The 13,957-nt window shown below is 52.0% G+C and overlaps 1 protein-coding gene across 1 annotated transcript; it reads left to right on the top strand.

Moving 5' to 3' along the window:
• Positions 1–407: 407 nt before the first annotated feature.
• Positions 408–13,887, top strand: LOC130493149 (kinesin-like protein KIF1C; the record flags this gene model as incomplete). The annotated part of the gene is made up of 14 exons (XM_056866870.1): positions 408–546; positions 5,714–5,790; positions 6,010–6,189; positions 6,848–6,913; positions 7,012–7,190; positions 7,440–7,551; positions 9,529–9,606; positions 9,712–9,777; positions 10,193–10,271; positions 10,454–10,532; positions 10,661–10,806; positions 11,376–11,533; positions 13,268–13,347; positions 13,763–13,887. Coding segments are annotated over exons 1-14 (1,531 nt in total), but the record flags the coding sequence as incomplete, so codon positions are not given.
• Between the last annotated feature and the right edge of the window lie 70 nt (positions 13,888–13,957).

Here is a 13,957-nt window from a genome sequence, read left to right as displayed (position 1 = left end):
AGACAATAATTTTTCTTTTATCTTTGACTTCATTAATTGGCTGTCAAAAAAGGTGCTGTACTTCTCTGGACTGGCTGGTGAACACTCTACAAAGGGTGTGAAAAGTACACAAGAACAGACATGTAGCGTGAATATCGTGACATCCGTGTCCCCCAGGGGGAGGGTGAAGGTGGTGGACCTGCTTGCCTTGCTTCGGGCTTGGGGTGGAGTGCTTTCTGCAGTGGGGCCCTTGTGTCATTTGCATTCATGGCAAACATTTTAAGCGCTTCCTATTACACAAGCTGAAGCTCTCGGAATAGCTCTGCTTCATGGTTCTCAGTGCAGAAATGTTTGTCGCTTGAGCTGGGAAAATAGTGTGAAATGCTTCACCTGTCTGTTGTATTGTCTCTCCCTCCCCAGCAGGTTATCTCATGGTGAGCTGCTGCTGAATCCGACCCACAATGGCCAGCGCTTCTGTCAAAGTGGCTGTCCGGGTGCGGCCTTTCAACGGCCGCGAAATCAGCCGCGATTCCAAGTGTGTGATCCAGATGCAGGGAAAAACCACCTGTAAGTTACCTCCCCCAAGCGAGTCTGTTCTCATTTGGATTCGAGGCTGGCCATGTGGATGAGCGTGTCTATGTATGTATGAGGGGAGGAATGCCAAATGAAAGGAGTCATGACAGACGCATGTCTTGAAAATCTGTTAAGTCTCTGGCTGGACCAAGGGACAGGAGAGGAATTTCAGTCTGAGCTTCCCCATGTGGCAGCCTGTTCAGCACTGATGAGCTAACCAGGGCTGTGGCTTAGCCAGTGAGAAACGTGTGGAAGGTCCCCTGCCCACCCCCCGGTGATGGTTGGAGAAGACCTTTCCTCTGCCTGAGGCCCTGGAGAGCCACTGCCCCTCTGAGGAGAGTGTGCAGATCTAGCAGGACCATGAGGGCCTGCCTGATGAGGACGGTGCTCACAAGAGTGGGGGGTTTGAACTTTGGTCTCTCGCCTCCTAGTCCAGCACTCGAACCACTGCCCTGGGTTCTGCAGGATGGTCTGGCTTTTCTTTTCCTTCCTTCTCTGTGGGTCTCTGAGGGCCAGTTTAAACACAGAGCTCAGGGAGCAGACTGGTTTCAGACAGATGCTGGCATGAAAGGAGAGAGCTTTTGCTTCACCAACTCTGCCCCAGAGGGTTTTAGAAAAGAGCCAGAGTCCAGTAGCACCTTAAAGACTAACAAAATTTCTGGCAGGGTGTGAGCTTTCGTGAGCCACAGCTCACTTCTTCAGATACATCTAGAATGTGAGTCCATCCACCCTTAAATAGAGACAAGTGAATTAGATACACAATGGCAGTGTACATGTCAAAATCAAGTAAATGGCATTAGCAGGCGTGATTGGATTAGGTGTGATATGCAGAGTGGTAGTAGGCTTGGAGAAATCAGCATTGAATCAGCGTTGATAATGAGACAAGAATCCCAGATCTCTATTAAGTCCAGGAGAATGCATAGTGTATTTGCATAATGAAGCTCAAGACTGGCCTGTCTCTGCCTGTCTCATTACCAATGCTGATTTCTCCACGCCTACTACCCCTCTTAAGAGCCCTGTGGCACAGAGTGGTAAGCTGCAGTACTGCAGTCCAAGCTCTGCTCACGACCTGAGTTTGATCCCGACGGAAGTTGGTTTCAGGTAGCCGGCTCAAGGTTGACTCAGCCTTCCATCTTCCGAGGTCAGTAAAATGAGTACCCAGCTTGCTGGGGGTAAAGGGAAGATGACTGGGGAAGGCACTGGCAAACCACCCCATAAACAAAGTCTGCCTAGTAAACGTCGGGATGTGACGTCACCCCATGGGTCAAGAATGACCTGGTGCTTGCACAGGGGACCTTTACCTTTACCTTTTTACTACCCCTCTGCATATCACACCTAATCCAATCATGCCTGCTAATGCCATTTACTTGCTTTTGAGTTTACACTGCCATTGTGTGTCTAAATCACTTGTCTCTATTTAAGGGTGGATGCACTCACGTTTTAGCTGTATCTGAAGAAGGGAGCTGTGGCTCACGGAAGTTCACACCCTGCCAGAAATTTTGTTAGTCTTTAAGGTGCTACTGGACTCTGGCTGTTTTCTATTGCTAGTGACAGACAAACACGGCTACCCATCGTGATCTATCCCCAGATGTTTTTTTTTAGTGAGGAGAGGGAGATAAAATGGGGGAACACCTAAACTGGAGATGGGGAGTCCTCTTGCAAGGAAAAGAGTTGGTGAGCCTGCATGCTGACTTCATGGAGCCCTCGGACTTGTGTTCCAAAGTGTGTCCTAGAGACACTCTGGGAGGAAGTTGCGACAGGGGGCTCTGGCCTTGGCTGTGCTCCTGGCTGCGCAGATTTTACAGCTTATCAAAACAGGCCTACAATAACATCTGTGAGCGTGCAGTTAAGTTGAATTAATCTTGCTGCCTGGTAATGGGAGCTGTGGGGAGGGGTGGATTTGGTGACTGTCAGAGTCCCGGTGGTTTTGTGTCAATGTGCCCCTCCCCCCAAAAAAAACTTGTTCTGCTTCAAAGCCTGCAAAACGGTATGCATATGAACAACTTTCTCTCTAAAATCTCATCCCTCCTTCAGTGGAGGTGTAGCTTTCAGGGGATCCTCTACCAGAGAAAGGCTTGGGACTGATCTCTGTCCTTCCTCCCACCCCTACCTCAGTTCTTGTAACCCCCCCCCACACACACACACACACATCTTGCTGGGGTGGCTGTGGAAGGAGAGCTGGGCCGCCTCGCCAGCTCTCGGGTTGTTTGTCCTCTTCTATATTTAGCACTGCAGCCGCCGGAGAGGCCTTTGCAGGGGGTGCAGCCCTTTCCCACAGCACTCGCTGAGGCTCCTGGAGTCAGGAAGGGACGTCTCAACCCCCCACCTCCTTCCAAATGCATCATCCCAGATTGTATCCGCCCCAAACCTGCAACTATGGGCGCTATGCCTGGAATGTTTTCCCCTTCCCTGCAGCATGGGCCTGGGAAGCTGCCGTTTTCCTCGAAGGCTTGAGGGTGCGGCTGTGTTTGTCTTTCTCTTCTGACACCTTCCACCATCAGTAAGGCCAAAGTCACACCTAGGGGTTGCCAACCTCCAGGTGGGGCCTGGAGATCTCACAGAATTGCAACTGCTCTCTGGACTACTCAGTTCCTCTGGAGCAAATGGCTGTTTTGGAGGGTGGACTCTATTTGTATACCCCTCTGAAGTCCCTCCCTTCCCCAGACTCTGCCCTCCCAAGGCCCCACCCTCAAATCTCCAGGAATTTCCCAACCTGGAGTTGGCAGCCCTAAGCCTCCCATCTGCCAGCACCAACCACCAAAAGTAGCCCTCTTGGAAGGGTTTGGCTGAGCCTCCATGGCTGGGCTTTTCTCATGCTGTGCTTTTGGGAAACATTTCCACACCCGAGCCTTTTTCTCACACCAGGGGGAAGCTCTTGGAGCAAAGGGGATGTGCACCCATTAGCGGAACAGCTCTGTGGGACCTAGCTCCGTGGCTTTTGCAGAATTAAAGATGTGTGTGGATTGGAACGCAGCTTTTCCTCCCTGCCCTGTGTTAGCTAGTTTTTCAGTTAGGTAGATATGTGTTTCCAAATAGAGACCAGATTCTATCTCACGGAGGAAGTAGTCAAAGACCATTATCGTGGTACAGCCAGTGAAGTACAAAGGCAACAATCCTCGTCATGTATGTGGACTTGCGGTTGGAAAAAGGGGTGCGCTGGTTTCCAGGGGAAAGACTCTAGGGAGGGGTTGGACCCACACAGTGCCTCACCTGGGAAGACCTTTTTCTTGAAGAGACTCTGATCTGACTCCCAAGTGCGTCAACCTCCACTTCTCTTTTCTGAGGGCTGCGAAGATTGCGATGACATGAAGGTGGGGTGTGTGTCCGTTGTTCTGGGCCTTCTGAGGCATCGTCTGGAATTGGGCCCGGAAGATACGAGCTTGGAAGTATTTGCAGGGTCACCCATTCTGAGCAGGTCTCTACTCACTGTTTGACGCATCCGTCTGTCACATTTTTATCATCAGAGGACCTCCGGGTGATGTACGTGGTTCTCCCTCCTCCACTTTATCCTCACACCAACCCTGAGGAGTGTGTGAGGCTGCAAGCGAGTGACCGGGCCCAGGTCACCCAGTGAGCTTCCTTGGCTGAGAGGGCATTTGGACCCGGCCTGCTCTGACATGGTTAATGGCAGTGCCCTGATTCTGACCGGGTTCTCTGCACCCAGTGGGTCTGCGAGCAAGAAGGTTGTTGGCTGCACCCCAGAGGAGGCAGCACGACCCTGCCCGGGCCCCTGTGTGCTGCTGAGTGAGGCTGCACCCCAGTGACCTGCACATGGCGGTGTGGATTGGCTTTCATGTGACCCAGATGTGGCTTCCTAGTGGGGAGGGATGGAAAGGCGGTTTGGGCCAAGCTGCTCCAAGCCCACCCTCCAGCCTGACTTTGCAGCTTCTATCCAGGAAGAACCCGCCTCAGCGCTGCCAGGGGTTTGCCAGCCAATGCTTTGCCGTCTGGTTCCACAGCTTTTGGCTGCCTGCCCAATCCTGCATGAATGGGACGCGTGTCTCCTGATGAAAAGCATCCCTTCTGTACGAGCTGGGGGTGTGGGGGAAACCCACAGATTAACCCCTGGTGTGCTGCCTGTCCTCGTAGACGAGAGGGATTGTGGACTGCCTGCCCTGTATAGAGCGCCCGCCAGCTCCTTGCAGAGTGGGCCTCTGTGTGAGTTTTCAGCTTGAGCTGTTTCAGGAGGGTTTGCAGGGAACCTGAAGAGTGCAGGGAAGAGCTGGCCTGGCCTGGAGGACTCAGGTGATCTTCTGCAGAAGATCCCCTGACGAAACTGTATGCGAAACGCATAGGGATCTAGAAGGGATAAATAATCCTGCCTTGTGGAAGGAGGCCCCAAGGGTAGGTGCCTGCCCGCCCTGCCCCTTCCTGCCCTTCTATAAATCCGGGGCAGCAGGAGAAGAGGCCCTGCGTGTTGCGGACTGGGTCCTTGAGAGCAGCCCCTGGTTTAATCCCTGGCACCTGCAGTGGAAAGGATCGGGGCACCGCTGATGTGAAAGATCCCAGCCTGAGACCCTGGAGAGCTGCTTCTTGCCGGAGTAGGCTAGCCTGAATGTATGAGACGTGTGTGTGTGCGTGTTTCCGACTTGGGAGAAGGCAGCCTCGTGTGTGAGTCTTGCCACAGTCTTCTGGCTGACTTTGGAGCACTCTCTTTGGCGTTGGTTGGTTGCTAATAGGAAACTCTGCTATGGCTTCTCTGGTGAAGCATAAAATACCACAGTCTGGAAAGGGAAACCACAAGTGCTTCCTCCTAAAGCTTGGCACGGGAAAGGGGGAGTGGGCACGTCTGTCCCAGCCCCACTATTTACCCAGTGAGTTAACCTAGGTTGGCAGTTAATGCTCTGCTTGGGAGATCCATCGTCCCACCATGCTGCTGTTCACCTTCCGTCTTCTGTGCAGTCCCACATTGGGGCTGCGCACGAGCAGGCCAGGTGTGTGCCTGCCTAGAAGACAACTCCGTGAACAACAGTTACAGGTAATTGCAGTACCGTTTTATGGGCACCGTGGATCTCTCTGTCTCTCATAATCACTCCTCCTCTTTTTGCGCGCAAGATGCTTTGCCATTCTTGAAACTGTTATGGGAGGGCAAGCTGCACAGTCGTCTCTTTTCCTCTGGACCGCTTCATGCTCATTGTTCATTTTCCTCTCCTCTCTGCAGGTATCACCAATCCCAAGCAGGCAAAAGATGCCCCCAAGAATTTCACCTTTGATTATTCCTACTGGTCTCATACTTCTGTGAGTGGGGCTGGGCTGGACAGGGGGGCGGGGGAGATGCAGGGTGGTGGTGGTGGTTATAAAGCAGTGTCAGGCCAAGGCCCGGAAGGTCTCACCAGCACGGCAGCTGAACTGGGGAAGGGCGGGGTCTGTTAACTGAACGTGGCCTTGGCGGAGAAGGGGAAATGACAGCTGCAGCCCCCCATGCCCCCCCCGGCAATGATGGCCTTTCTCCCCCAGGAGGAGGATCCCAGTTTTGCTTCTCAATGGCAAGTCTACAAGGACATTGGAGAGGAGATGCTGCTTCACGCCTTCGAGGGCTACAATGTTTGCATCTTTGCCTACGGCCAGACAGGGGCCGGCAAGTCTTACACCATGATGGGCAAGCAGGAGTCCGGCCACCAAGGCATCATACCTCAGGTACGAGGGGGGAGGGGGCAGGTGCTGGCAAGGGAGCCGGAGGGCTGCTATCCCCTGGTCAGAAGGGATGCCCCGCCTCATCCAGCACTTGGCTACTTGTTTCAAACCACAAAGTGTGGTGGGGGGGGAGATTGATTTTGGGCTTCTGTCAGGGACCAGTGGGGGAAGAGGGGTCTCCTTTCTGGACAGGGCAACTGTGCTGCTGACTCTAGAGGCTCTTGGCCTCCTGGGGAGACGTCCTCCGTCCTGGTTTGGCTTAGCGGGTGCCTTCCTGAGGTGCACGTGTGCTCTCAAAATGTAAAGCGGAGTCTCGCAGCTACTTAAAGGCTACCAAGTTTTTGTCCTAGCCTAGGATCAGGGTCCCTGAAAGCCGAGGCTAGAATCCAAGCCTACCAGTCTTTACGGAGCCAGGAAGATTATTTTTGCTGCCCCAGACGAGGCTGGCTGTCCCTCTGGCATCAAGCCCCTGCTCTGCTCATTGTGGCCCAAGTTGACTGGACTGATGGGGGGGGGGGAGTGATCTGTCCATTCTCTCGGAGGGCAGCGGACCTCTCTCTTCCTGCTTGCTTTGAGCTTTGCCCCCCTGCCAGCTCTCCTGGGTGCAGTCAGTCCTGCCTTTGGCCCTCCGCCTAGTCTGTTCTGCTCTCTCTCTCTGTAGCTCTGCGAAGATCTGTTTGCCCGCGTGAATGAGAACAAATGCCCCAACCTCTCCTACTCCGTGGAGGTGAGTGCTGGCCCCATCCCCTCCTCTCGTTCTCAGCCCCACATGTTTGCGGAGTGTCCCTTCTGTCACTTTCTCTCCCCGGCCTGCCTTTGTCCCAGGTGAGCTACATGGAAATCTACTGTGAGCGTGTCCGGGACCTCCTAAACCCCAAGAGCCGTGGGAATCTGCGTGTGCGGGAGCACCCCATCATGGGGCCTTATGTGGAAGACCTCTCTAAGCTTGCGGTCACCTCCTTTGAAGATATCGCTGACCTCATGGACTGCGGCAATAAAGCAAGGTTCGTTCCTTTGCTGGCTTAGGGACCCAGGAGTCCTGGTGTTGCTGGGGGCTTCCATTTGGGGCTCTCAAGATTGGCAGCAAGTGTAGGGGTGAGCTAGCCCCCTTTCCTCCCTTATTCCTACATTTGGAGGAGGCTGACCCACAAAACTGTCCTTGTACGTGATGCCACTGTGACGCAGAAGCCACCCATGCCTAGATGGGGCTAGGGGTGTCCCTCATGCCAACGTGTGCCCACGCCTTCTTCCAGGACTGTGGCAGCCACCAACATGAACGAGACGAGCAGCCGCTCCCACGCTGTGTTCACCATCGTCTTCACGCAGCACCGCCACGACGAGCTCACGGACCTGGACACCGAGAAGGTGAGGGGCCGTGGCAGTGGTGGGGAGGGAGAGCCACGCGCTGCCCTGTGGGGAGGAACAAGCACATCTCCAAACTGGACACTGTCAAGAAGTTGAGGTCCCTCAATTTCTTGGGTTTCATTATTTCCTTGGTTCAGGCCTGGAGGCCTATGAGTTTTGTGCTATTGGGAAGTTAGAACAGCAAAATAGTTCCATTTTGAAAGCTGCTTCTGGGGGGGAACAAGATAGGCAACCAGCTGCTTCTCGTTAAACCTTTCTCTCCCCTTTCTGGAATGCAAGGCTGTGCGTCGTCACGGTAACTAATCGGTCAGCCATCATGACGATGTCCAGGTGCAGGGAGTTCTGCAGGCTTCATCACCTGAACACGTCAATTAGTGAGTCAGCATTCTGACCAAGCAATTAATCAACCATTAAATTACTTTCATTTTCTCATTGGCGCTTGAGCTCACGATCATAAAACCAGATCAGTTCTGAGCCTAATTATGCTCGTTGGGGGCACAGCAAGAAGGCTGTGCAGGCGGCATCACAACCCATTTGATTTTGGCTCTTGAGGGGAAAACTGTGGTCAAGCTGACCTTTTGGAGAAACCTTTGGACAACCATTTGAAACTCTTGGATGCTGAAAGAACTCTTGAAACTGGTAACTATTGGAACATTGCTTTTGAGAAGCCTTGCCAAACCTCTTGAATACTAGAAACTGAAATATTGTATGAGTTAGCTATGCTAAATCATTTTGTTATTTTCTTGCTTAAAACTTCATGACTTTTCTTTTCCTGTAACCAGGATAAATCTTCTAAAATAAATCATTAGCCTTTTAAATTGGCTGTGTCTATGACTCTGGGATTTCAAGCCTAAATTTAAGTGCCTTGTGTGTGTGTGAAAACCACCTACCAAAAACCTAAGACAGTTTTGGGAAGTGTGAACAGTCCTGGCTAGGTCTCAGCCTGGCAGGAAAAGTGTCACACGGAATTTGGAGCTTGGCAGGGGTTACTCTGGACCTCTTGCCTGGAGGCTTAACTTTTGATCCAGAGTTGGTGGCAGCTACTCATTGAACTTGGGGTGAAAGCCTGGAGTTTAATTTTTGTCTTTTTGGGAAGCTTTTTGACCAAACCAAAGCAGCCTAACTGGTGGAGGCTGGTTGGAGCTCTTTGACAGACACTGCATTGGCTATTGCCCCCACATTGGCTATTGCCCCCTGCTCCTGGGCAGGCTGTGGCACTCCATTCCGGGAGCTCCCAGAGAAACCCAAAGAGAGTCAGGGGTGGTGGCTTGAGAGCGGGTTTTAACGGGCAAGCCTCAAATCTGTCTCTGGTCCTGAGGTCTCCTGCCAGTGGTGGGCTCGTAGTCTGTGTTGGACATGTTTATGCGCTAGATGGACAGGTGTAGCGGTTTGAGTGTTGGGCTAGGATCTGGGAGGCTTGGGTTCAAGTTCCTGCTTGGGCATGAAGCCTGCTGGGTGACCTAGGGCCAGATGTTTTCTCTGAGCCTGACCTACCTTGCAGGAACATTGTAAGGATAAAGTGGGAGAAGGAAAAAAGCCTTCCTTGCTGTCCTGAGTGCTTCGGAGGAAATACGCGGGAAATGTGTTTAAATAAGTGAACAATCCTGTCCTTCCTCTAAGGAGCTCAGGACGGTGCACATGGTTATCCCACCCCATTTTATCCTCTCAACAGCCCTGCGAGGAAGGTTAGGCTGAGAGAGAGTGACTAGCCCAAGATTACCCAGCATGCTTCCATGGCAGAGTGGGGGGTTTGAACTGGGGTCTCCCATCTGCCTAGTGGCTTGCGAGCGGGTTTTGACTGGCCACACTGGCTCCTGCTGGCAGGCCTTGTGTTCCACTGTGTTTCACTCCTGAGCTGTGCAGAAGGACACTCCATCTGCTGGTGCCCAGAGGGGGAAAGTGGGTCCTGATCCTGGCTAGACATTGTATCATACAACAGGGGAAGGGCTGTCTTCCCCCCCCCCCTCCGTCTTCCAGGTCAGCAAGATCAGCCTGGTCGACCTGGCGGGGAGCGAACGGGCAGATTCGTCTGGAGCAAAAGGCATGCGGTTGAAGGTGAGCATACACCTGCAGAATCAAAGGTTGCCATGCTGGGGGGCAGTGGAGAGGTGTCTGCCTGTATATGGGGCAGGTGAACTGTAATCCCCCCTTTTTTTCCAGGAAGGTGCCAATATTAACAAATCCCTGACCACCCTAGGCAAAGTCATCTCAGCGCTGGCAGAGATGGTAAGCAGTGCCCTTTGGCAAGCCACTAGGCCACTTGACAGAATTCCAGGTTCCTCCTAGCTTACTTGGGCAGAAGGCGCTGCAGGTTCAGGGGCAGAACTGTGATGTTGGGCCTCACAAAAAGCTTAAGGAAAGGGGTGGGGGCACGACAGCTCCCCCAGGCACAAAACTGTCCACAGTCCGGAGGAATGCCACGGAAAAGCATTTCTGCGGGAAGGAGGGCTCATAATTTCTCGTAGAGCTCCTCTAGAAGTTGTCACTAGTTGGTGGGTCAGAAGTGTTTGAAATAGAGGTGGGGGCGTTTTGTGTATCTCCCTCCCACTCCTTTCTGCCAGTCCTTTCCAGCTTAGCTGGGTGGTGAGCAGGGGTAGGGCCCTTGACTGTCGGCTCATCTCTCCCCCCTTTGATCTGCCAGCAAAGCAACAAGAAAAAGAAGTCTGAATTCATCCCCTACCGGGACTCGGTGCTCACATGGCTGCTGAAAGAGAACTTGGGTGAGTGGGCTGGAGGCAATTTGGATTGAGGCGGAGACTGGAAATGCAGGGTGGGGGGTGTTGAGCTAGAGAGCAGCTGCCAGTCTGACTAGACAGTATGGGCCTCAATAAACAAACTGTCTGATTCACTATAAGGCAGCTTCCGGTCATTTCTTCCGCCTCTTGTCTTGTCTGCTGCTCAGGAGGCAATTCCCGCACGGCCATGATCGCTGCCCTTAGCCCAGCTGACATTAACTATGAGGAGACGCTGAGCACCCTCCGGTGAGCCTGGAGAAGGGGAGACAGTGGGCATCAAGAATAGATCGCCCTGAGCTGGGGGCTGGTGACCTGGCTTTTCATTGAGCATCCTTGTCTCTTACACCTCTTCCCTGGGCCATCTTCTCTCGCAGTTACGCCGACCGCGCCAAGCAGATCCGCTGCAACGCGGTCATCAATGAGGATCCCAACGCCCGGCTCATCCGCGAGCTCAAGGAGGAAGTGGCCAGACTGCGGGACCTCCTTTGTGCCCAGGGCTTATCAGCTGCCACCTTTGCTGGTACGAGTGGCGACAATGGGGCAGGCTCGGTGCATGCTTAGAAGCACTCTCTTCTTGCTTTGTATGGCCCAGGGCTGAGAGGGAACTGGTGGGCAAAAGAGAGAGGGCCTTTTCAGTGTCAGCCCCGTAATTATGGAACAACCTCCCCAGGGAGGTGTGCCAAGCCCCCCCCCCCCCACTTTGGATCTTCAGGAGTTAGCTGAAGATGGTTTTATTTTGGACTACATTTGACTAATTTTGTTTTTATTCATTGGAAGTAGTCCTAATTGAGATTTTAAACTGTTGTCTTTCTTGCGTTGTATAATTGTCGCTTTATTTATACTGTAAACTGCCTTGAGTGCCACCCATTAGAAAGATAGCTAATAAGTGTTCTAAATTAATTAAAGAGCCCCAAATTAAGCCCCTATTAGATTCTTGCAAGCAGAGGCCAAAGACCGGGGAGATCTCTCCCCCCGCTTCTCCCCCCCAGTGTGGGAGATGTTGGGTTTGGTTTCCTTGAGGAAGTACCTTCTTCCCACCGCTGGTCGGATGGGAGGAGGGTGCAGCTTTGGACTCAGTGTGCATTTCAGGTTCGAAGCCCGATGACCCGGGAGGTGGATCCAGCATTCCCACCTCCCCTTTTGCACCCATGGCTGAATCGCCCCTTGCCCTCAATGGGGAATCGGAGCCCTACTCCTGCGCGGAGGACGAGATTATCTGCACTGAGGAGGCCATGGAGAGGCTGCAGGTGAGACCTTCTGAGGGGGTGGGAGGGCTGGAAGCCATCGAGTGCAGCGCCCAGAGGCTGGTTGTCCTGGAGAGCCATGAGAACACCCCACACACATCCCTCTCTTGGAAAAGGAGGAGTGCAGAAGGCTCCGTGCATTGAGAAGTGGCCCGCACGGAGATGAGGGGACGATGGTTGACCTCGTTTCCCAAAGTGGAGGCTACCCTTTGGTAGGTGCCCCACGAGCTTCTGACTGGACTGGAGTCCCTGCTTGTGTTCTGAGAATGCCAGAGGAAAACCTTCTGTCTGGCGCTTCTCTACTGTAGCGATTAAGGTTTTTGCTTGCAACTTTAGAGAGCTGTGAACTGAAAATAACTTAAGGCTTTGCTTTTGGCTGCTATTTACAGTATTATAATTTTTCTTGTTTTATTAAATTAGAAAAGGTTTATACTTTATTTAACTTTTTTGATAATACAATTTTTTTTTGGGACATAGGTTTTTGGTTTTTTATTTAGGTAACTAGCAAATGAATTGACACCTGTTTGAATTTTTTAAACTTTATTAATAAAAGGAAAGGTTTTTTTAATAAACAAGACAGTATAAAATATAGTACTAATATTATTGAACTTATACAAAATGTAATTAAGCAGGCAAGTATAATCAATTCTCCTAACATTATTTTAATTCATATTAAAACTAGTTGTCTGTTAGAATAAATCAGAATTTAATCTCTTATTTATTGTTTTTAAGGAATATCAATTAAGCCAGAAGGATCCTAATACATTACCAAGCAAGGGTCCTTCAGTTTCTGAGCTTCAGTCCAAGGAAATCTAATTTGGTCCTCAAACTCATGCATAGTTATAGCAAAACATATCTATCTGATCAATCTTTGAAGTCACTTATCACAATCATGTGACTATTGCTAAGTACCTGGTTGGCTATCATAATAAGCAAGTCAGCATAAACACATTTGTTCACTTTATCACATGATCAATCCATATCTGAAATAGCTAGATAAAAGACCAGAAGCTATCTCATTAAAATAACCTTTTGAAACTTTCCCAAACTTTCCCAAAAACTTTCTCTGATTACATTAGCTAAAAACTAAAACTGCAAGCAAAGGATAACATAGCTTACAGGTGTCTCCTTGGACCGGGGATGAAATCATTGCTACTACGACTCTACCAGCTGGAGTCTGCGGAATCTCGGACACAGTCCCTCTGCCCTCTCCAGTTAGAGGGGCTCTGGCAGAGAGAGAGGCTGTCTCGGAGAACCTCTGCTGGCCGAGGCAGGTGCTACGGAGCTCAGTGGTTTGCCTTGGTAACAGAGGAAGTTCTTCATCAGCACCATCAGAGCCTTTTCTACTTTCTTGCAAGCTCCAAAACTCGGTGGCTCAGCAGCCTCAGTGGAAGTTCTCTCAGGAGGGCAGAGCCACCCCCACCCACCCCGGGATGTCTCTGGGGGCCTTTCTAGAACGGCAGGCCAGGCAACCTGCCTCCTACCGCAACCTGGAAGCCGGTCCTTCTCGTGGCCCCTCCTGCTCAGGACCCTCCCCTCGGAGGGGACAGGGCAGAGAAAGGCCCTTCCTGGCAGCTGTGGATTGAGCCAGGGGTCATTTGCACTCCAAGCAGGGGCTCGGCCTCTCAGCCCCTCCTCTTCACAAGTGATTCTATATGTGGTTGAAAGGACTTGGTAATGAATGCGGGGTGGTAAGCCCGAGAGGAATTCACCCTGGGTTACTTCTTGCTCTTGTAGGAGACTGAGAAGATAATCGCTGAGCTCAACGAAACATGGGAAGAGAAACTGCGCAAGACGGAGGCGATCCGGATGGACCGGTGGGTGCTGTGGTCCTGGCCATGTCCTACCAAGGCATTCCCCCTGTGTGTGCGTATGCGCAAACAAAAAAGTGTCCCTCCTTCTTAATAGCTGCCTGGAACCAATAGGAAAGGCAGGATATAAATTAAAGAAATTAACAAATAAACTTCAGGCCTTTAAGCCTGTGAAGATGAAGCCAAACGGGCTGAGCAGAACTGGTTGTCTCTGGCCTCAGCCTACGGCCAGGGTCTTCAGCCCTCCAGGCAGGTGGCAGAAGTGTGGTTGCAAAACATGGCCCATCTGCCGGTGCTTGCTTTGCAGAAGAAAACCTCTCTGGGGCAGTCCACATCCGCTCTGGGGGTGCTTTCCTCTGAGCCTCCCTTCTCAGGCATGCCTGTGGGGCTGAGTGGTCACCTCTGCTGTCTTTCCCTGCAGGGAGGCTCTCCTGGCAGAGATGGGTGTGGCTCTACGGGAGGACGGGGGCACTGTGGGAGTCTTCTCTCCCAAGAAGGTAAGCGCGTGCAGCAGGGGTCACACCCAGGCTGTGGCTGCTTTCCTGAGTCAGTGGTGGGGCTAAAGTGTTCCTGATTAATCTTGGGTGCCCCAAAACAGCTCTGACAGAGTGAGAGA

The sequence above is a fragment of the Euleptes europaea genome, unplaced genomic scaffold (assembly GCF_029931775.1).
Source record: "Euleptes europaea isolate rEulEur1 unplaced genomic scaffold, rEulEur1.hap1 scaffold_399, whole genome shotgun sequence".
Lineage (NCBI taxonomy): Eukaryota > Metazoa > Chordata > Lepidosauria > Squamata > Sphaerodactylidae > Euleptes > Euleptes europaea.
Note: the sequence above shows the minus strand (reverse complement) of the source record. Positions and strands in the feature narration are given on the sequence as shown.